Source organism: Myotis davidii, unplaced genomic scaffold, assembly GCF_000327345.1.
Source record: "Myotis davidii unplaced genomic scaffold, ASM32734v1 scaffold204, whole genome shotgun sequence".
NCBI classification, from domain to species: Eukaryota; Metazoa; Chordata; class Mammalia; order Chiroptera; family Vespertilionidae; genus Myotis; species Myotis davidii.
This window is the reverse complement of record NW_006299715.1, coordinates 6,797,316-6,818,634: the sequence shown is the minus strand read 5'-3', so window position 1 is coordinate 6,818,634 and position 21,319 is coordinate 6,797,316. Positions and strand designations below refer to the sequence as shown.

Here is a 21,319-nt window from a genome sequence, read left to right as displayed (position 1 = left end):
ATTGTGTTAATAAAAAGGATGGGGTCCTGGGATGAGGAGACCTGAGACTTTAGAACTTAGAACTTAGCTCCTTCAGCTAGGCTCCTCTGACCCCCAAACGCCTTTCAAAATTATGCTTCGTCTCTGGACTCCTATTTAATCTATGCACAGCCTTCTCCAGATTTGCTGAACCCTTCTTGATGCTGGGACAAGAACCCCGGCAGCTCTCTACAGCCCCGTGACATTGGTGCTACCATTACTTCGCTCTACAGGGGAGGGAAATAGAGGACACATTGTTTAAGCATGTTACCCAAGGACATTCAGCTTGCGAGTGCCACAGCTTGAAACTGAACCCAAGAAATCTGACAAGAGCCTGGGTTCCTAACCACTGCACGAGGCTGTTTGATAATTAATCCCGTAGGGCTGTCTGTAAAACCTGCCCCTCTCCAGTGCTGATCACTGGAATCTCTACTATGACAGCAGGTCTCAGGACTTGAGTTGCTTGAGGGAAAGCAGTGTGGCCAGAGCAGGGGTTCTAAACTATGCTTTGTGGAGCTATAGGGGACCATGGACCCCTACAGATATGGCCATGGCAGGGGGTGAGGTGTTTCTGGTAGCTTCCCTCCACCCTCTATCTGCCTCCCAACACTCTCTTGTTGTAATTTATTAGTTTTACACACTGGGCTCCCATGAGCATTTCTGTTTTGGGTTTAAGAAAGGCTTCTCTGGCCCTGACCGGTGTGGCTCAGGTGGTTGGGCATCATCTCATGCACCAAAGGGTTGTTCGTTCAATTTCCGATGAGGGCACATTCTCTGGTTGTGGGTTCAATCCCAGTCAGGGTACATGTAGGAAGCAACCTATCAATGTCTCTTTTTCACTTCGATGTTTCTCTCTCTCCCCTTCTTCCTTCCTCTCTCTCTAAAATCCTACATAATAAAAGGCTAATATGCAAATTGACCGAACAGTGGAACGACCAGTCACTATGATGCACACTGACCACAAGGGGGCAGATGCTCAACACAGGAGTTTCCCCCTGGTGGTCAGTGTGCTCCCGCCGCGGGAGCACTGCTCAGTCAGAAGCCCTGAGCCAGGCTCATGGCGGGCGAGTGAAGTGGTGGTGGCAGGAGCCTCTCCCTCTTCCACAGCAGTGCTAAGGATGTCCTACTGATGGCTTAGGCCCATGGGGAGTCGGCCTACACCATCAGTCAGACATCCCCCGAGGGTTCCCAGACTGCGAGAGGGTGCAGGCCAAGCTGAGGGACCCCCTCCCCACCCCCTGAGTGCACAGATTTTGTGCACCAGGCCTCTAGTCAATAAATAAATAAAAAGAAAAGGTTTGCTGACTTTAAAAAGACAAATATGGAAACTATGGTTTAGCTTTACAGAATTTGGACTTGGCTGTTAGAACTGGGTTTATATCCTGGCTTTATTCTTAAGTGTATGTCATCTTCACAGAGTTACCTAATTTAAGTGTTCATTTCCTCATCTGTAACCCATATAGAATAAAATCATCTCCATCTCATAGGTTTGTTAAAATATTTAATAAAACTACCATCTATAAAATAATTAGCATAGTGTTTGATTTATAATGCATGATCAATAAATGGTAGTTATATTTTTAATAATTCCATTAAGTCTTTATAATTCTATAAAGCCTTTATGGTTAGGCTGCAGCAATTACCCACTTTTCTATTTTAAAGCCATTAGGGTTTAAGTGAATGAGGATAATTAAAAACACCCAAGTGAATGTGGACATTCCTGAATGCCAGGGGCTTTGTCTGCAAATGCGACATTGGGATTTAAGAGCTACTGGATAACTGATGAATTAAAATAAATGGGCTAGCACACAGACTTTCAGCTCTGCCTGTGTGAATTAAGACATAAAACTAGCTCACTGCATAAGCGTGCTTCCCCTAGAGCCAGTGGTTTCAGTGCTAAATCATAACAATGCAGAATAAAGAAGTCTGAAGTGACGTGGACCCTAAGTGGCTGTAGACACTGAAATAGATGGACAAGCACCAAGAGAAGAGCCTCCATCCATGTTAATGTGAGCAGAGCTAAAGGGCCAAGCATTAAAAGAAAGAAGTGCTCTGAAACACACTGAATTATTTATCTGAGAAAAGAAATCAAAGCAAAAGATAAGAGAGCCATACATTCACCATAGTGGCTAAGAGCTATTTTATATTCTCTTCTCTACCAATGCCATTTCTCAAGCCCCTTAGAACTTGGAGTCACATTATAACCAACATTTTTTTTTCTTCTTTTGGTTTTTTCTTTTGCTCCTCAGATCTAGCTTTAAAACAGGAAGAAAATATTTAATTAGGAATTCCTTAAAGTTGTATTATCAATAAAACCTATCATATTCCCTCAACTCCATTATCTGGCCAGGAGTGAGGAAGAGAGCAAAGACTATAAAATATACTGTTTGGAAGCCCAAAAGCTGACTAAGTAAGATGCATGCTTGAAAATACTGCTTATGGCATATCGTGGTCTAAAAATATCTCAAAGCAATTTAGGAGATTTATGAGGTATATAATGAAGCAAGAGAAGTAAAACCAGCTCTCTCAGCTTAGTAATAAGAAAAGAAGTAACAGTACAAGTTGTTCAAACAACATTTGTCAGGAGAGATTTTTCTTTAGCAGCATTCAAAGAGTTTTGGTTTTTAAGTCCATTTTCTTTTTGCACCTCCCTTTCTCACAATGTGCAGTTTTTTAGAATGTGGGAGTAATGGCACATACTATGACTTCACCTACTTTCTGCTAAGCTACATCCAGCTGTAAAACAAGCTCACAAATGACTGTGAAAACCACAGGTTCCCAAATCAGCGAACCCATAATCCAGGAAGATGCACTTTGAAGAGTGTGCACCTAGAGCTGCCTGTATGGCTCAGTGGTTGAGTGTTGATACATGAGCCAAAAGGTCACTGGTTCAATTCCCAGTCATGGCATATGCTGGGGTTGCCGGCTTGATCCCCAGTAGAAGGTGTGCAGGAGGCAGCCGATTAATGATTCTCCCTCATCATTGATGTTTCTCCCTCTCCCTCTCCCTTTCTCTGTCTGAAATCAATAAAAACAACTGAAAAAAAGAGTGTGCAACCTCAAAAATTAAAAACAGAACTACCTTATAACCCAGCAATCCCACTTCTGGGTATTTATCCAAAGAAATCCAAAACACTAATTCAAAAAGATATATGTACCCCTATGGTCATTGCAAAGTTACTTACAATAGTCAAGACATGGAAGCAACCTAAGTGCCCACTGATAGATGAGTGGATAAAGAAGATGTGGCACATGCATACAATAGAATAGAACACGGTCATGCAAAGAATGAAATCTTTCCATTTCTGACAACATGAATGGATCTCCAGGGTATTGTGCTCAGTGAAATAAGTCAGACAGAGAAAGACAAACACCATATGATTTCACTTATATGTAGAATCTAAAGAACCAAATAAATGAGCAAACAAAAACAGAAACAGACTCATAGATACAGAGAACAAACTGATGGTTGCCAGAGGGTAGAGGAGTTGGGGGACTGGGTGAAAAAGGTGAAGGGATTAGAAACTACAAATTGGTAGTTGCAATGTAGTCAGGGGACTATGAAGTACAGCATAGAAAGTGTAGTCAATAATATTGCTATAATTATGTATAGTGCCAAGTGGGTACTGGACTTATTAAGCTATCACTTTGTAAATTATATAAATGTCTAACCACTAAGCTGTACACCTGAACCTAATGTAAAATAACATTGAATGTCAACTGTAACTGAAAAAAGAGTATGTAATCTAATGATGGTAATAGAAGACATTGTATTAAAGATTCATCTTTTTGAAGACGAACTTCCTCATTTTGTAATGATTTCCATTGTCTTACTAATATTTTATCTTATAACTGCATTGCACAAAATCCTATGAAACCTATATAGCAGATAAGCAGTTATGGAAAACCACCTTCTTTGCTGATGATTTTATCTGAGAAATGATATTTGTAATGGAAGTGACAGACTTTCAACTTGCCAACTGTGGGCAGATCAAAGACATTAGGAGTTCAACTAATTTATGTACAGTATATAGATGAACAAAAATGCAATGCAGAATTTTGTATAAATATTTTACTAAGAATTTTGTGGGTTTTGGGAAGTATAAACTAAAATTTGAAAAGTAGTATAAGAGATATTCTTTTCCTTTTTAGTAAGTCATCAAATGGAATCAGCAGATGTTGCAACTGTATCTGTATATTCTAAAATGATAAATTTTAAGCCAAGTTGCATCAAAGAATTAAATACATCTTGAAAATATATATTTTTCAGATTCGTCTTTAAAGGCAGTGATGGGGTCTTGGTAATACTGACCCTTACCTCCCATCCTACAGACAATGTCTGATCATCCGTTGACAAATTTCAATGTTAGAGTCCCAGCTTGAATCACATCTCCTCTCACAAAACTGTTCCTGACCTGAGTCACTTTTAATTCTCTGAATCCCATGGCAATGACGCCTGAGTAATTTCATCGAGAAGATCAAGTATGTGAAAGTGAGTAGCTATAGAGCAGTATAAAAATATAAGATGGTATTATTGCCACGTGCCCTGGCCCATGGCAGGTGCTCACTAAATCTTGTGGAAAGGGACAAATGATGTTATTTGCTAGTTGTCTGATGTAAGCACAGCTCAACTCCTGAATCCGGGTGGGTCATCCCTGAGCGTCCGGCTTACCTTCCATAATAAGCCAACTGCAATGTTAAGAAACTACAAAACTCCTTAGGGGTCACCTGTGTTAGAAGAATCACCCAGCTGGGAAGTATATATCTGAGCTCCAGCTCTGCCCATGAATAACCTTGAGATACCTGGGCAGCCACTGACCGCTCTGGGCCCGCTTTCCTCATGTTTAAAAGGAAGCATTTGGGCACAATGGTCTCTAAACTACTACTGTCTCTAAGGAGAGAAGTTGCTGTTAGACCCTTGAGATATTTCAGGATTGTGCCAAAGATGTAATTTAATTTGATACCAAACCTATTTCAGGAATATTGCTGAGGAAGACATAAAAAATGATTTTGAAGTTCTGAGTTCAGGTGAGGGAGCTCTCTACTCGGAGTGGCTGTACGCTTTACCATCCCCCACAAGACATATGTAAGGTGAAGGGGGTCCTATCAGTGAATATGCTGAGACAACAGGCATGAACTGGGACTGTCCCTGGACAACTGGGACATAGGGCCCTCTCTGTTCCTCACCTTGGAGAGTTAAAACACTGCTGCAGATCAAATTAAAATTAAACATTCAAATAATAAAGAACCTACCAGATATTCCAAATTTATTCAGCCTTCAAAGACATTTTCATAAATATAGTCAAAGGCTATTTTACTTCATGCACACCTTCCTAGGAAGAGTCATGGATAAAAAGAAAACTCTCTCTTTTATTTTATTTTTCAGTGTACTAAAGCAAAGTCCATGCTGTTTATGACCATTTATACAAATGTTTGGACCCCAGAGTGTATGTCCCTTTAATCCTGAGCAAAGGCATGACGCCAGAGCCTGAGGGCAGGTGGAGAAGAGCAGCTCCCAGCAGAGGGGGCCCCCAGGTGGGCACCAAGGCAGCCCCTGACTTACGTGACTCCCTTTGGCGTCAGGATGCATTTGGAGTCGTGCTGGCAGGGGTTCAGGTCCTGGGCACAGAAGTCCAGCTTCTCTTCACACAACTCGCCTGTTAACATGGCAAACAGCGTTAGTTCAGAGAGGAAGGTTGGCAGCCTTCCGGCAGCAGGCTGTGCCATGGGCCTTACAGCGTGACCCAGCTTGAGATTGGGGGGAAATAATCACAAGACAGAAGCAGAGGATCCAAACTGCTGGTTCTGCTGGCACGCAGGCTTATGATTTGGGACAACACAGTGTTGCGATCTGTGACGAATATACTGTTGGATTTAGACAAAGGAAATCTGATTGCTTTTCATGTCTGTTATTATATTAATGTTATTCTGGACTTTTTATGGAGCTATAGCATCTACCCAGAGGATAAATGAATAGCTAATAAATATTCACAGACTGAGCCCACTCATGTCACCACATCCGCATCCAGGAACAACCCCATCGTCCAGCATCCCAGAGGTCTGGGGTAAATAACTGCTATCCTGACAGTCAGTACCACAGAACAGTCTTGCCTGTTCCAAAGCTTGATGCAGGTAGAATCATTCTGTATTTACCCTTTTATGTCTGGCTTAGTCTATTTAACGTCTGAAAAATTAATCCTCGGATCTTCATAGTCTCCAAGGTCTAATAAGTCTAGAATAAGATATTTTCCCCCACTTATGACTTATTGCAATAGCTCCAGAGAATACTTCTAAGCTACCTCCACCAAGATAGACAGGAAAAAGCAAAAGGAAAATCAATCTAAATAGAGAACATAGACTTTTTTCTGGGCATCAGCCAGCTCGTAAGGAATAGTTTTTGTCAATAAAAGTGAGTGAAGAGCATAACCACGCGGAGTCTAGACACACTGTAGTTAACTGCATGTCTGACTCTTTCTTAGAAACTTTCTTCAGATACACATAACATGGTTCTATTTCATTTTCAGATATAGTATGTCAAATAGGATTTTCAGAGAGAGGACTTTCCCAATCATTGTGTGAGAGATTAAGGGGACTGGAAAAATATAAAAGTTCTTTTCTATCTTACTTCCGAATTAATTTTTAATTATTTTAGTGACACATCTATAGGCTGCTGTTCATTTCCAAGAAACTATTGAAACTTTGATTTGTTCAACATGTGTGGATTAAATAGTACTGGTTTAAAAATGAGGAGTTTGCAGCACATCCCTTGTTTGAAGACTATCCTTTTAGTAACGCTTTGCTAAGGGGTAGAAGTAGTTGCCTAATGACTAAAAGTGGCATATTATTCACACTGCAAGCATCTTTTTCTATGATGCAAGTATATAAATGTGCTCATCTAAGCGTTACATCAACTTGATCTATGATAAGGTAGGTATTTTTTCTCTGTCTCTTAAGATGAACTCATTGCACTGAAAGTCTCATATATTTCTTGTACAAGAAAGCTTTTTGTGTCTCTAAATCTGTACAAAAATGTTTTCTCAACTATATATGATGAGGTATTTTTAAACAGGGTTTATTTAAAACTTTGTACTTTCTGTTAGTATAAGAATGGGGTACATGGTTTACTTTTTATTCACTTTGATCTGATCCTATTTGACCCAACCCAACCCAACCCAATCCAATTAAGCCAATCTAAACTGTTGTTCATAAGGATTTACTATATGATGTTCCATGCTAGATGCTGGGGCTACAGGATGGATATGATGGGTCCTGCCCTCAATCATCTCCCAATCTACCACCAGGGGAAGTCTGAGCTGGAGATAGAACATAGAGAAAAAAACTTCAGCTCTGAGGGATGAAAATAGGAGTTGTCCCTTTCTTCTCCACCGGATATTTCTTCATAAACTTGTGGGCAAAAGGTGAGAAAGGAAATGATTCTAAGCAACTATTGGCTAAACAGATTGCCAAGTGTGTAATCAGTCACAGCTTTAAGACTAAGTGTGCCAACTTGAGTGTGAAAAGCTACATCAATGTCAAATATTTATTACCTTATAAGGAATCTATGCTCTAAGAACAGCATAGCAGCAATAGTAATCATTGCTAAAGCTGTGTATGATAGTTCTTTGTGACCATTACATAGCTACACATTGGAGTCTCTGGTAAGATTGATTATTTCAAAAAGGATTAGTCTCCTTTGAAGTATCACCAAATACTGTAATATTAACAAGTGTTACAAGAGCATTTTCTGCACCCCATTACTGCCTAATTCACTCTTCAAGCCCAATCTCCCATTCCTATACTCTTGGCACCTGTGTCTATTCACTGGCTTATGAATTTATCTCAAATCTGTGTCCAAGCTGATGGTGTTTCATTTTGATTTAGTAACTTTAATAAGTTTTGTTTTCAATTTTTACATCCATTCTGTGTCCCCTTCTTTATGAAAATTTCCTAGATAATAACCATTTGTTATTTATGTACAATTTTTATATGCCATGTCTGCTTCTGCCTATCTAATGGTACATATTGTATGCACTGTTACCAACTTAACAATTATATAGTGCTTACTACTATGTGTCAGAGAGTTCTAAAGGCTGTGCAAATATGCCGTCACTAAATGTTCATGAGAATCATATAAGGTAAGGTTGTAGGGTTGTTCTGTTTGGGGTACACTGCATATTATTGGTGCTTATTTCATTCCCTTTCTTTGAAAGTACATCGAGAGCAGTATGCTTGGCATGCATAGCTTTACATATTTTTAGAGTATGGTTTGGAGAAATACTAAAATAATAGTTATTGAAAGAAAGAGTCATGCTTTTCAAGGCAATAACTCTATCTTGCTGATCTATATTCAACTTGGATTTCAATGTAATCTTTAGACATTTTTTTTCTGGTTCATTTTATTGAATAGTCACTCATGAATAATAACTAGGTTATGCTCTTTTCTTTAAACATTATTTTAGATTTTCCCCTGGCCAAATGTTAAAATAAATATTTTCATTGGGCTATTTAATTTGTTGTAATTACATTGGATTATGCTGTATTTGGGGGGAGGCAGCCTTTAAAGTTTAAATAGTGTCCCATAGTAGTGAGACCTAGGAGCTCAATATAAGATGGGAAATGTAGCCGTAACTGGTTTGGCTCAGTGGATAGAGTGTCAGCCTGCAGATTCAAGGGTCCCAGGTTCGATTCTGGTCAAGGGCATGTACCTTGGTTGCGGGCACATCCCCAGTAGGGAGTATGCAGGAGGCAGCTGATCAATGTTTCTCTCTCATTGATGTTATGTTTCTAACTCTCTATCCCTCTCCCTTCCTCTCTGTAAAAAAAAATCAATAAAAACTTCTCAAAACCTCAGAGTATTGAGAGGAAATTATGCTCTTCTTCTTCCTCTTTTCTCCGTCTTCTTCTTTTTCTCCTGTTACTCCTCCTCCTCCTCCTACTTCTTCTTCTTCATCATATTCTTCTCCTTCTCCTCTTCCTCTATATCATCATCATCATCATCATCATCATCATCATCACCATCATCAGTATGTGTGTAGTCAAAGCAAGACGTGTGAGTGGAAAATCAGGAAGAAAAAAAAGGTACCTGACTTTGCTTTTTCAGTGGCCCAGGGCCTGCCTCAGGTCATATCATCAGTGGTTGCCCCCCTTCCTGAGATGATAAAGTGTGAGGCGACAAAAAGGTAAAATGGAAATGTTCTTTCCACGTAGCTAATGTTATAATCTGTTAATTTTATAAGCAGGTCTTTATATTTTTAACACGGCATCAGGAAAGATAAGTCAGCCCATGGGAGTGGATAAGGTCAATGTGGTTGAATACAGATTAAATTTCGGTGCCCAAGAACTCCTCAAAAGACAGGGGTCCAAACAGACCTTGACTGTGTAATTTGACACCAATCAGGAAAGCTTATTTATTTGCTCTCAGCCCTGGATCCTTAAAGGTCCCCAATGATAAAGCTACAGTGTGGACTACCATGGTTGCCTGGCATTTATGATCTCACTTTTGATGAGATAAGGAAATTCCTCTTCCTCATGCTCCTAGTTTTCAGCTCTTTTGTTGATGAAAAGTTACAAAGTTGTGTGTGCGTGAGTTGTCTTTGTTTTCAAGAAATAGAGAGTGGTCAACCAAAGAGCCCATTGCTACCACTTCAGGATATGAGAGTTAGTGTATAATTGGTTCTAACTTGTAAAAAAAAAAAAGCATCATGTGTCTTAAATAGAGGTGACTTTCTTTATAAGAAAATAATGTCTGATTGTGTCTGTCTGGTAAAAATGGCAGAGAGTGGGACTGAAAATGCCTGAGTTCTATAGTTACACTAATGTGCGCTGTGATAGAACAGGGCAAGAGTGATGTTCACTTCCCTAAAAGGCTGAGATTCCTCAAAGCCTACTCTAGAAAGAGATACAATTCATTATTTACTGAACACCTGTACATGTGGATTTTATGAAGAGTTTTATGTACTGGTAATGCGACCATACATCCTGGCTTGCTCAGGACAGTCCTGGTTTACACCTGTTGACCCAAGATAATTTTCAATAGTGCCCCCATGCACCCACACAGATGCCCTGACTCGGATGATAAATGTTATGGTCATATGAGCAGTAAAAGCTGAATCATCAGAGTTAATGTTCTGTTTGGAGTGACGAGTGAACGAGCATAAAGGGAGAAATCATAGGCCGAAACTACTCTGACCGGGTGAGATGACATTTGGGTTGCTGAGTTATTGCTTGGAATGGCCTTCTGCAACTTATTCAGTATAGAAGAGTGGACTGGTTGCAGAGAAGTGAACTGTTTTATTGCTCTGGGCCCCAATTCTTCACTGGTGAAATGAGGTTCTGAAATTGAAGGTATACAAGGTCTACTGTGGCTCTAAAAAGTATTTTAAAAATGCGTATAAAGAGACGGATAACGCAGATAGCAAGATAGCAGAGGGAGCATCACACTGAACTGCACAAAACAATGTTATTGCATTCAGTGGCAAAAACAAAGTGTCAGCGATGCCCAGAGCCCCTAAGGTACCAACACTGTGAACCTCATTGCAAAGAGGCAGAAATCTCTGTGCACTTTGAATGTTCTTCCGGGAAATAGTGCCTGGAGTTGGCCTTGCCTCCTGTTTCATTTTAGATCCACAAACTGAACGGATGCTAATGTTCCTTCCTTTTTAAACACAAGGGGCCTTTCCCTTTTATCTTCATTTGTACTTCTGGTATCTTCAGTTATCGTTTTGTTTACATCTTATTACCAAACTTACCAAAATAGTTTTATACCTGTTCTATAAACTTCTCCCATGGAGTGATCTGCCTATGGCTTTTCTAATGATTCTGACAGCAAATCAGATTTCTCACATTATCCTATGTTTTGAGTGGCAATTATGTGTGAGTCCCTGTGTTAAATGCTTGGAGTCTAATGGTGAACAGCAATGACAACAAAGAAATGATATCCCTATTCTCCTGGAGTTTACACATGAGCAGTGGAGCAGAAGAAAGATATTAATCTAATAATTTCACAAGTAACTCTGAAATATATGATAAATGCTGAGCAAAAAAATGTTCAGGTACTCTGGAAGAGGGACTGACTGTGAGGGAGGCTTTTCTGAAGTTAGCATGGGATGTGAGAGAGAAGTGGGGGTCTCAAGGGCTGACAGCGGTTCTGTGGAGGAGGTGGCATGGGGAATGTGAGTTCTAGAGACAGGAAGTGAGCCCAGGAGAGTGTAGTGCCAGAGATGGCCACAGAAGTTGGATGGGCCCACTTGGTAGAAAGTCTTTAATCTATGAGCACTGATGGGGTACCATTGCAGGGTTTGAAGATGGATGATGTTCAGATGACATCTGCACTTTGAAAAGAACATTCTGGCTGTAGTAGAGGATGGATTACAGAGGGGCAGATATGAAAGGACATGAGAGATGACTTGGCTTGTACTCCATTGGTGGTAGAGGAGATACAAATGGCCTGGAGAGGTGGTCAGGAAGCCAAATAGGTGAACATTTGTGATGGATTTGGATGATGAGGCAGTTGAGGGAAGGAGGTGTCTGGAACTTCTATGTGTCTGGTGTGCATATTTGGAAGTGCTTTTTAGCGACACGGGCAACACTGAAAGATTGCAAAGATCAAGAATTTTAACTATGGTGATGTGGTCTTATGGGTTGAATGTGTTCCGCCCCCCAAAATACATATGTATGTTGGAGTCCTCCAGCACCGCAAAATGTAAACTTATTTGGAGGTAACCTCATTATAGAGGAAATCAATTTTAAAGAAAAAACACATGAAATCATCAGGGTGGGCCCCACTCCAATATGGCTGACGTTCTTATAAAAAGGGAAAATGTGACAGAGAGAGAAGATGATATGAAGAGCCACAGGGAGAAAATGCCCAGCTACAGGCCCAGCAGAGAAACCTGCAGTAGATTCTCCCTCACAGCACTCAGAGGACCTTCCTTCCTTCCTTCTTTCCTTCCTTCCTTCCTTCCTTCCTTCCTTCCTTCCTTCCTTCCTTCCTTCCTTCCTTCCTTATCTCTTTCCTTTCTTAATTCATCCCATGTGGTTGTTCTCTCCTGAGCCTCAAATTTCCTCCCAGGTCTCAGAGCTTCTTCAGTTGTCTGTAATAAGTGATGCACATGGTCCAAGACCATGACCTCTGCACTTCAAAAGTGGCAAGGTCCGCACAGAGTACAATAGAGTAGTCTGGCATTGCCTTTGTTTGCTGCTCAGGCTAGAAGCCTCTCTGCAAAGCACTGGTTGACTGGGACCAATAAACCCTCAGCCCTCCCTCCAAGGGGAGCCGGCATTAACAGGTAGGGTTTGCAGGACGGGCTACCCAAACTTTAATAAGTGCCAATGACATATTACGTTAGGCTATTAAAGGTGACAAAGGCAAGAAAACCACACACTGTGGTGTCTTAGCGAGGGGGAGAAAAGTGAGTCCAATACCTAGTTCCATCAGCTTTACCATAAATTTGGAGATTGGCGTGAACTTTGAATAACAGCTGCACTTCAAAATAACTACTATTTGTACTATCCTTGGTTATAAAAATGATACTCTTGAAAGTGTTTTATAAACTTTAATTATGTCAAAGACATCAAGACAACACAAGTGGAGGATACCCAAGCTATTACCAATTTGATTTCTGTTTCCCACACAGGCACTCAAATTTCTTAAACAATATTTTTCTAAAAAATACTGGCTTAACTCATGGCACTCTTCCAAATTCTTAACTATGGTGATGCTTTGGCAAATCAATGAATAATGAAGATTCCATCTAGTCCACGGCAGTTAAATGTTTTCTGAAGTGAATAATAGTGTAAAAGAAATTAACCACTTGTAATAGCGTCTATTTATATGTACTCTGGAGTGAGAATTTTTTATTTGACCAAAATTTTAAAAAAGATGCTTTGGTTTAATAATTTTTATAATGTAGTGTTTGGGGAAAACATCTTGAGTTTTATCCAGCAAACGATTAAAGGGGGAGCATGACAAAGTCCTTACCCTATAACTTCCAATCTGTAATATTTAGAGAAAAGAGATGCCCAATTTTTCAGTACCCTGTAGAAGTTCCATTTAGAAACTGCCTAAATGACTTATTATTGTTTTTACGTATTACTGAAAACTATGCTATACGGTCCACAAATTTATTATTACCCCTAAAGAGATTTGTTCTCTTTGTAAATTGTTTTAATCAGAGGCAACGTTTGAAGAGTTACTGGGATGGTTGATGCATTGCTTTCTATCCACCAAGAGATCTGGGCAACAGCACGTGTTACCTAGGCTTACTCAGTCCACAAAGCCGGCTTATCAGAGAGGTTGGTCATACAGTCTCTGGATTAGGATTTCTGGAATTTTCTAATTCAAATCACTCTGTGTTAAGTATTGATTTGCTTTACACTAATTGAGAAATAGGAAGGGGTGGATTTGAATTAATAAATATCTCATCTGAATCTTTCTAAAAGTTAGACCTTTAAATTCAGGTTGGGCATGTCTGTCTACAATAAAAATAATTTCAGTTATGAGTACTATGGCACTTCTGAGATATTGTACTTCACTCTTGCTAGTTTCTGCTAATGTAGCCAGATTAATTTCTTTTCCCCTAAAACAGAAAAAAAAAAGTCAGAGTCCATTCTGAGGCTCATGGGTAATGAATGGGGTGGGGAGGGTTCCGTGGCTGACGGTGCAGCCTGTCCTTGTTCCTATTTTTAAATTATGCAAATATATATATATAATTGATATTGACAATAACGGAAAGGGAATTTATGACAGCTACTTGAATAACTGGACCAGAATTCTCGTGTTATAACTAATCTGTTATGACATTTTCAAATATACTTGGAACAAGGAAGGAAGTCTGGTGGAATTCCTGACAGAATCCCCAGGACACAGATTTTTGGAGGGTCAAACGCATCATTCTTCAATTATTTGCATTTGAGCTCTTACTTGGCTCAAGAAAAACCTGAATAAATGGTACCAGTTTACTCTATTTACATTGGCACAGCAAAGTTATCAAAAAAAATTATTGAATAAAATAAGTGAGATTTAATTTTTGAACAGTATACTACTTGAGGATAGGACCTTTATTTATAGTTATATATTTGTGCCTCTTTATTCCCATTGCATTACCTAGCAAATTATCTGTCACAAAGTAGATACTTGGTGGCTGCTGGAAAATGTGACAGATCACACTTATTGGATTGCATCTGGAGGGAAAATATGTTTTTAAATGTTAATAAAGGCGACCCCAATGGCATAAGGGATCATGTAAGGAAACAGAGAATATAAGGAAAACGGGTAGCAGATTTGAGTTCTGACATCGGCCTGAGATGGGCAGCCTGTGGACTCAGACACCCCTACACTCTCGTCTGCTAAATCATGACAATCCCAAGGGGAAATGGAGGGGATGAACTTGAGTATCAAGGAAGTGTGTGTGTAAGCACTTAAGTGCATGCTCGAGAAAGGTTATGATAAATGGATCTGAATGACTCTCACTACCAAATTTTAAAAACTCCATCCAATTCCTATCAGAAATTGTACATTTCCCATTTAATTTAGTTCATTAGATTCCACATATAAGTGAAATCATACGGTACTTGTCTTTCTCTGACTGGCTTATTTTGCTTAGCATAATGCTCTCCAGGTCCATCCACGCTGTCGCAAAGGGTAAGATTTCCTTCCTTTTTAAGGTTGAGTAGTATTCCATTGTGTAAATGTACCATAGCTGTTTTATCCACTCATCTACTGATGGGCACTTGGGCTCCTTTCAAATCTTGGCTATTGTAAATAACACTGCAATGAACACAGGGGTGCATATATCCTTTCGAATCATTGTTTTGGGTTTCTTCGGATATATTCCCAGGAGTGGAATTGCTGGGTCATAAAGCAGTTCCATTTTTAATGTTTTGCGGTAACTCCATACTGCTTCCCACAGTGGCTGCACCGATCTGCATGGCCACCAACAGTGCACGGGAGTTTCCTTTCCTCCACTTCCTCACCAGCACTTGTTTGTTGATTTATTGATGGTAGCCATTCTGAAAAGTGTGAGGTAATATTTCACTGCAGCTTTCCATTTGATCTTTATTTGTGTAAAGAAAAACATTCTCCCCCTATCCAGTTTGGCTCAGTAGATAGAGCGTTGGCCTGCAGACTGAAGGGTCCCAGGTTTGATTGCAGTCAAGGGCATGCATCTTGGTTGCAGGCTCCTCCTAGGCCGGGGCCCTGGTTGGGGCTTGGGATTGTGCAGGAGGCAACAAACCCATGTGTTTCTCTCACATCGATATTTCTCTCTGTCTTTTCCTCTCTCTTCTACTCTCTCTGAAAACCAATGGAAAAATATCCTCAAATGAAGAAAAAATATCCTCAAAGAAGAAAAACATTCTGTGTCCTCTCTCAGACCTTGCAGTGGAGCAGGGAGATGGGTGAACATAGAGGGTGGACACAGATGATGAGATTCTGGGACTCATCCCAGGCCAGGTTAACTGAACTGGACTTGCACAAAAATCATCTCCATTTCCTCCTCTCTTGCTGGGCCAGGCTGGAACTATTTGTTGCAGGCTCTGCTCAAGCTTTTCACCCACATTTCATAGCACATTACCATGGGCAGATGCCCAGTCTCTAATCTTGTCAGTGCTGGTGGTAACAATTGACTGCATTTCCATTAGTAAAGGATTACTTATAAATGGTGTGACTCTATTTCTTATTTTTTCAAAAAAGCCAACATTTTCTGAAGATTCTTTTTCCATATCTGAGGCTTTCTTATTTGTGTTAACTGTCCTGAAATGTGTCCTCTCAGTTGGAAATAGTTAACTGACCTTCGCAATAGGATCAATAAACAATCCAGATCACATGCACTTCCCTGAACTTAATGAAGTCCCATTGTTAGTAGAGAAATACCGAGAACCGATCCTGAGGGACTGTGAATTCCTAAAAATATGGGAGCCCCTCATGCATGTCCTCTTGGTGCCAAAATTGTGCAAAACGGGACACATGCAAAAGCAGGCCATGGCCACAGAGTAACCTCGTGAGATGGAGTTAACCATAATGCAAAATAGGAAAGCTCCAGAAAACATGCTATAAATGTGGATATGAAAATGTTTCCAACAAGGACGATCCTTTTATGGTCTCAATGATGTAGAATGGATTGCTCCATAATGCCTGCTTGCCAGAGAATTTGATTCATTTTCATAGTCAGGGGTCTCTCTTTGCTCATGAACTGGTGGAGTAACTATATGATGCTGTTGATTTTCCTGGGATATGAGGAATGATGACTTTAGCAAAACAACTGACCTAGTCTGAACTTGCAGTGAGGACCAAAGCCAAAGAATTTGCCCGGTGGACAAGGGTAATGTTTTATGCATTTTTGGAAGCTTAGCACAGTGTCCTGCATAAGGTATTTTCTCAATAAATATCTCTTGAGTTTTCAAAATGGAAAAACTTACCTCCCCAATAAATAAACAGAAAAGGAAGTCTTTTTCAGTACTTCCTCATTGGAACTAAATAATGGAGCTAATTCCAACAGCTACTGAAACTGCAGAAATATTTAAATCTTTTTTAAAAATAAATAAATCCAAGTTGGATTGAATAAGGCTTAGTTAAGCTAGACTGTTGTTCTGGGCTCAGTGGTCCCTGCCTATTAACTTAAGAGCAAACAGGATCATTAAAATGTTTTCTGAGGTTCAAAGGCTTTTAAGAAGGCTTTGCAAGGTTGAAAGATGAATGCAAACCACACAATATCATTAGGCTGCCAATGTATTCTCTATAGTTAAAACAGACTGCAGGTATGTCTGCAACTATATTAAATCTGCTATAAAGACCTTACACATCTCGAGGCAGAATTAATAACAGAAGGGGTCACTATTTTTAAAAGATCATGAAAATCCAAAAACATACACAAAACCTAAAAAATGCAACCAAGCCCAAGAGTTCTTCAGCATTTACTATTTCCTTCCACTTCAAAGTAGAGTAAGGGGGTGAAGAGAACCAAAGGCTTAACATCAAATAAAGCCTTTTCATCATAGTGAGCATAAAAAAATAATACTTTTTAAAAAGGCAGTACTAAAGAATATGGGGAGAAAAATTTCATTTACACATGTAATTTCCATTAGGCGGGATTTTCTATATCAAAATAATCATAAGAATTCGTATGCCATCAGGAATGGCATCAGCTCATCTATGTCAATGCAGTGATGATGGTTGGAATTAAATGATGCAAACTTTACATCAGTCATACAAAGCAGCTCTGATATCTCTTGCAGATAGACATGTAACATTTTAAAGTGTTTTCCCATCTATCCTTCCATGTTATTCTGAGGTGGGATAGATGTCATTATCCCTGTTTCACAGAAGGAAAAAAAAAAGGAAAGGAAAGGAAATAAAGACTGGGAGTGGCCCCATCCTAAATATTAGGATGAGAAACCTAAGCTTCTCCCATTAGCTGGACGAATTCATCAGTATCCAGTGATGGAAAGTAGACTCGTCATCAGGGGTAATTAATTAATTAATTAGTAGATTAAATTTGCAGGCATTGATTGGATACTTCTTTTCCCTCATGTGTAGATAAAACAGACTGCTTGTCAGCACCTGAATTTTGTGGTTCCCTTTACGCTTTCCAAATGCACATCAGGGGCATTGTGTATGGCAAGCTGGCGAGACAGCAGCAGAAAAGCTTGTTGGGCATCATCGGTCAGTTGGGGCCATTGTGAGAGGTACCGATTCTGAGCCTGGACCGTGGCAGCAGATAAGCAGGGACTGGTCCTAGTGCAAGTCCCCCAAGTCAGAGGGCATGCCGTGGGGTCAGCGAGGTATTGGATGGACCCCTCTTTACAAGCTGTGGATCCTTGGGTAAGTGCTTTCTCATCATTTTATACAAGTTATTGCTCCAACCCTTATTGTTCATGTCTACAGGGATTTAAACAGCTTCCCTATGTCAGCTAATTCTAGAACTTTTTTTTTATTATTTAAGAAAATTACCCTCATTGTCATAAAGAAATTGAAATTTCATTTCTAGTTAAGTTTGGGGTTAAAAAATAGAGAACAGTTTGACTGCTTTTAGAAGCAGATTCAGTCATCAGCAGATTCTTGGAAAGAAAAGACATGTTTTATAAACCTAAGCATGAAATGCAGTCAACACATGAAACCACGTGGTGATTGGAAATACTATCGCACTGCCAGGCTTGCTCCTGAGAGTGCACAGAGCTACTTAAGGGCATGTTCCTGTGACAGAACAATTGCTATTCTGTTTCTGGGAGACTCAGACCTTAGACACCCCTGCCCCAGATCACCACATGAGTTAGTACTTGGAAAAAGGAGAGATGGTATTTGACCAAGAATGGTATTGAATGCATTAATCCACAGAGAACTGACCAGGCTAGATTTTTACATTTTACAATATGAAACCTTTTTTTTTTTCATGTTTGTCAACTTAATTGTGTTTGGTAAGTGACCAAACAGTAAATCGCCTGAATGACGCACCAGAAAGAAATGAAGTCCTTAGCAGGAGGAGACAGGGTGGGCTGCTGTATAACGTACCCGCATTAGCCCTGTAATCTTCCTGCCAGTGCTCCACAGACAACTGGCACTGTCAAGACAGGCACACATGGGGCTCCTCAGAGGCCGCTGAGCCTGCCCTTGGCACTTAAAGACTTTTGGCCAACAGATTGAGTCAAAGTCCAATGTTATTAGCAATCATTCTGAAACTTTGAGATAAGGCTTCACAAAGGTTCCGTGGTGATTTCTCAGGCATGCCTACTGCCCTGATCATTTCTAGGACTCCCTTTCCTGGGCCCTGATGGATTTGGGGAGCCATATAGAATATATTGATGTCAATGATTGGATATGGCTCTCTTTATGTTTTAAAAATACTGCCTTGCCCAGCTGGCGTGACCCAGTGGTTGATTGTAGACCTATGAACCAGGAAGTCATGGTTTGATTCCTGGTCAGGGCATACACCTGAGTTTCAAGCTCAATCCCCAGTAGGGGGCATGCAGGAGGCAGCCAGTCAGTAATTCTCTATCATCATTGATGTTTCTATCTCTCCCTCTCCCTTCCTCTCTGAAATCAATAAAAATACATTAAAAAATACTACCTAGTACTTAGGATGTACTGTAACATGAATTCAACAATGTCATTCTATAAACCAACCTCTTGGGCTTTGTCATATTTATTTTATAAAATGTTTACATAAATCTATACATCTTTCAATATTTCTCTTGTTTCAACTTACTAAAGATATTACTTTAAGGTTATTGAAAAATTCCCAGTATTGAAAATACTTCTATCTATACCCTAGGTACCCTAAATGATCTATATTTTTCATTATAAAAATAATTCATGTTTGTAATATCTTTTAAAGAGTAAAAGCAAACAGACAAGTAGAAAGTAGCAATTACTAGCCTTTCTTTTTCACCACCCTCTTCCCGCTCAGAGGTTTCTTTCATAGCCTTCTACAAATTGGGCAAGTGCATGTCAGCTGCCCTTTTTATAGTGCTTGGCATAGCTACCCATACATCAAGGATCTGCATGACTGAATCAACATATTAATTTCAGATTTCTTCCACATTCCTTTTACCATGTACATATAATGACATCCATATAGCTTTAACAGAAAGAGGGAAACAAATAAAAATCATAGTAGACTTAAAAGGCAACTAACCTTTTTCCACCTCATTCAGATTAGCAGCTGGCAGCGACAAAGACAGAAGAGACAAAAGACTATTTACATTGCGATACAACAGCAGAGCACAGGAAGCCAGTGTATTTATAACAGAAGGGCCCAGAGTGAGCGGGCGGGCGAGGAGAAGTGAGGCTTGGATTCCTTACCTACAGCCGGCCAAGCGCACAAACAGGGAGACAAGAGGCGATAGGCAAACGCCATCACAGGGAGCCAGGGATCTGCGTCTCAACCAGGTCACTCAACCAGCCTTACTTTTTAACACGTGCACGTCATGGTTAGTGTGTGGGCATGGGAGGTTAGGAAAACAAAGAGATAAGGGTACAACGTGGAAAGATTAAAATGGTCTCAATGTTTTCCGCATCTTTACATGCCCAACTGGTATGGAAACTTTCGTGTACAGAACTTGGGTAATCCCGTTAAGTGATATCCTGGGTTACAGTGTGATCAATTGTGTGTCATCTTCGCATGTGGTTCCATGAAAGTAGGGTTGATTAAGAAACATAGCCTTGACAGAGCAGATCCAGGGTCTGACTCTCGGGAAACATGCAAAAACACATTTTCCAAGTCAACACCTAAATTCATACCAGAGTTTAAGAGAGGGCGCCAAGTTCTCAACATGGCAGGGGTGCCATGTTTATAATTTTCATTTTTGTAAGTTTTGAGCTTATGTGATTGCAGGGATTCCTTGAAAATGCACCTTCAAGAAATGCCTTGGTTTTAGAAAGGATACAACAATGATTTTAAAAAATAAAACAATTAAAAACAATTTCTCAAGCTAAAATTAAAACCCTAGAGTAAATTTTAAAATTATTTGCTTAGCAATTTCTGAGTCTGACTTGCTCCATTCTTGGTGTATTTTAATTTAAAATAATACTGAATCAAACTTTTCCAAAATTAACTATGCTCAATCCTTAGAGTAGTGGTTTCAATTTAGAATCATATGGGATTAAACTTTTCAAGAATTAACCTGTCTGAAGAATTAGCCATCAACAACCATCTATTATACAACTGGAACAGATAATGGACTGAATTAAGTAGAAAACAACAGTTTTGATAACTGGGGGAGGGGAGGGTATAATAAGTTTTAGATAATATAAAATCAATATTGATCCTTAAAATGTATGTTGTTAATCCCTGAAGCAGAAAAAAGCAGATAGTTTTGTCCTCTGATAAATCAATAACTATTTACTATAATGTGCTGGTCACACAGGCTTAAATAAATTTAATAAACTTCCCAATGGTGGTTCATTTTATTTTTGATATTTGTAGTCATGTTTTATAGCCTGCCCATCACATCGAGATTTCTCCGTCAAACTGCTTTCAGATCTCTGCATTTTCTCCATTAGCAATAGTATGTCCAGTCTGACTCTTGCCACGGATGCCAAATGTAAAGCCTTCCCCCATAATAATTTATGAGCTTTTTCCATGAAGTTTTATTTGTTCCAACTAAAGAGTTCACGTTCCCATCCATGCCTTTGGGGCATCGAGTGAAAAATCTTCAAACAGAAAGCAACTTGTGACTTGAATGATGTTTAAACAATGACAACATTATTATATTCCCTGAACATAGCAGGGTTTCTGTTCCCAGATCTCATGCTCATTAATCAGACTCCAAACTTACATCTAAAACAATACAGCCGCATTATACGAAA

The 21,319-nt window shown here is 39.7% G+C and overlaps 1 protein-coding gene across 1 annotated transcript in view; it reads right to left on the bottom strand.

The window, feature by feature from the left end:
- Positions 1–21,319, bottom strand: part of SLIT2 (slit guidance ligand 2) — a 388,092-nt gene that overhangs the window by 28,207 nt on the left and 338,566 nt on the right. Inside the window, 2 exon segments of the mRNA XM_015571823.1 lie at positions 5,582–5,675; positions 19,647–19,673. Of these exon segments, the coding sequence (XP_015427309.1) occupies positions 5,582–5,675; positions 19,647–19,673 (121 nt within the window).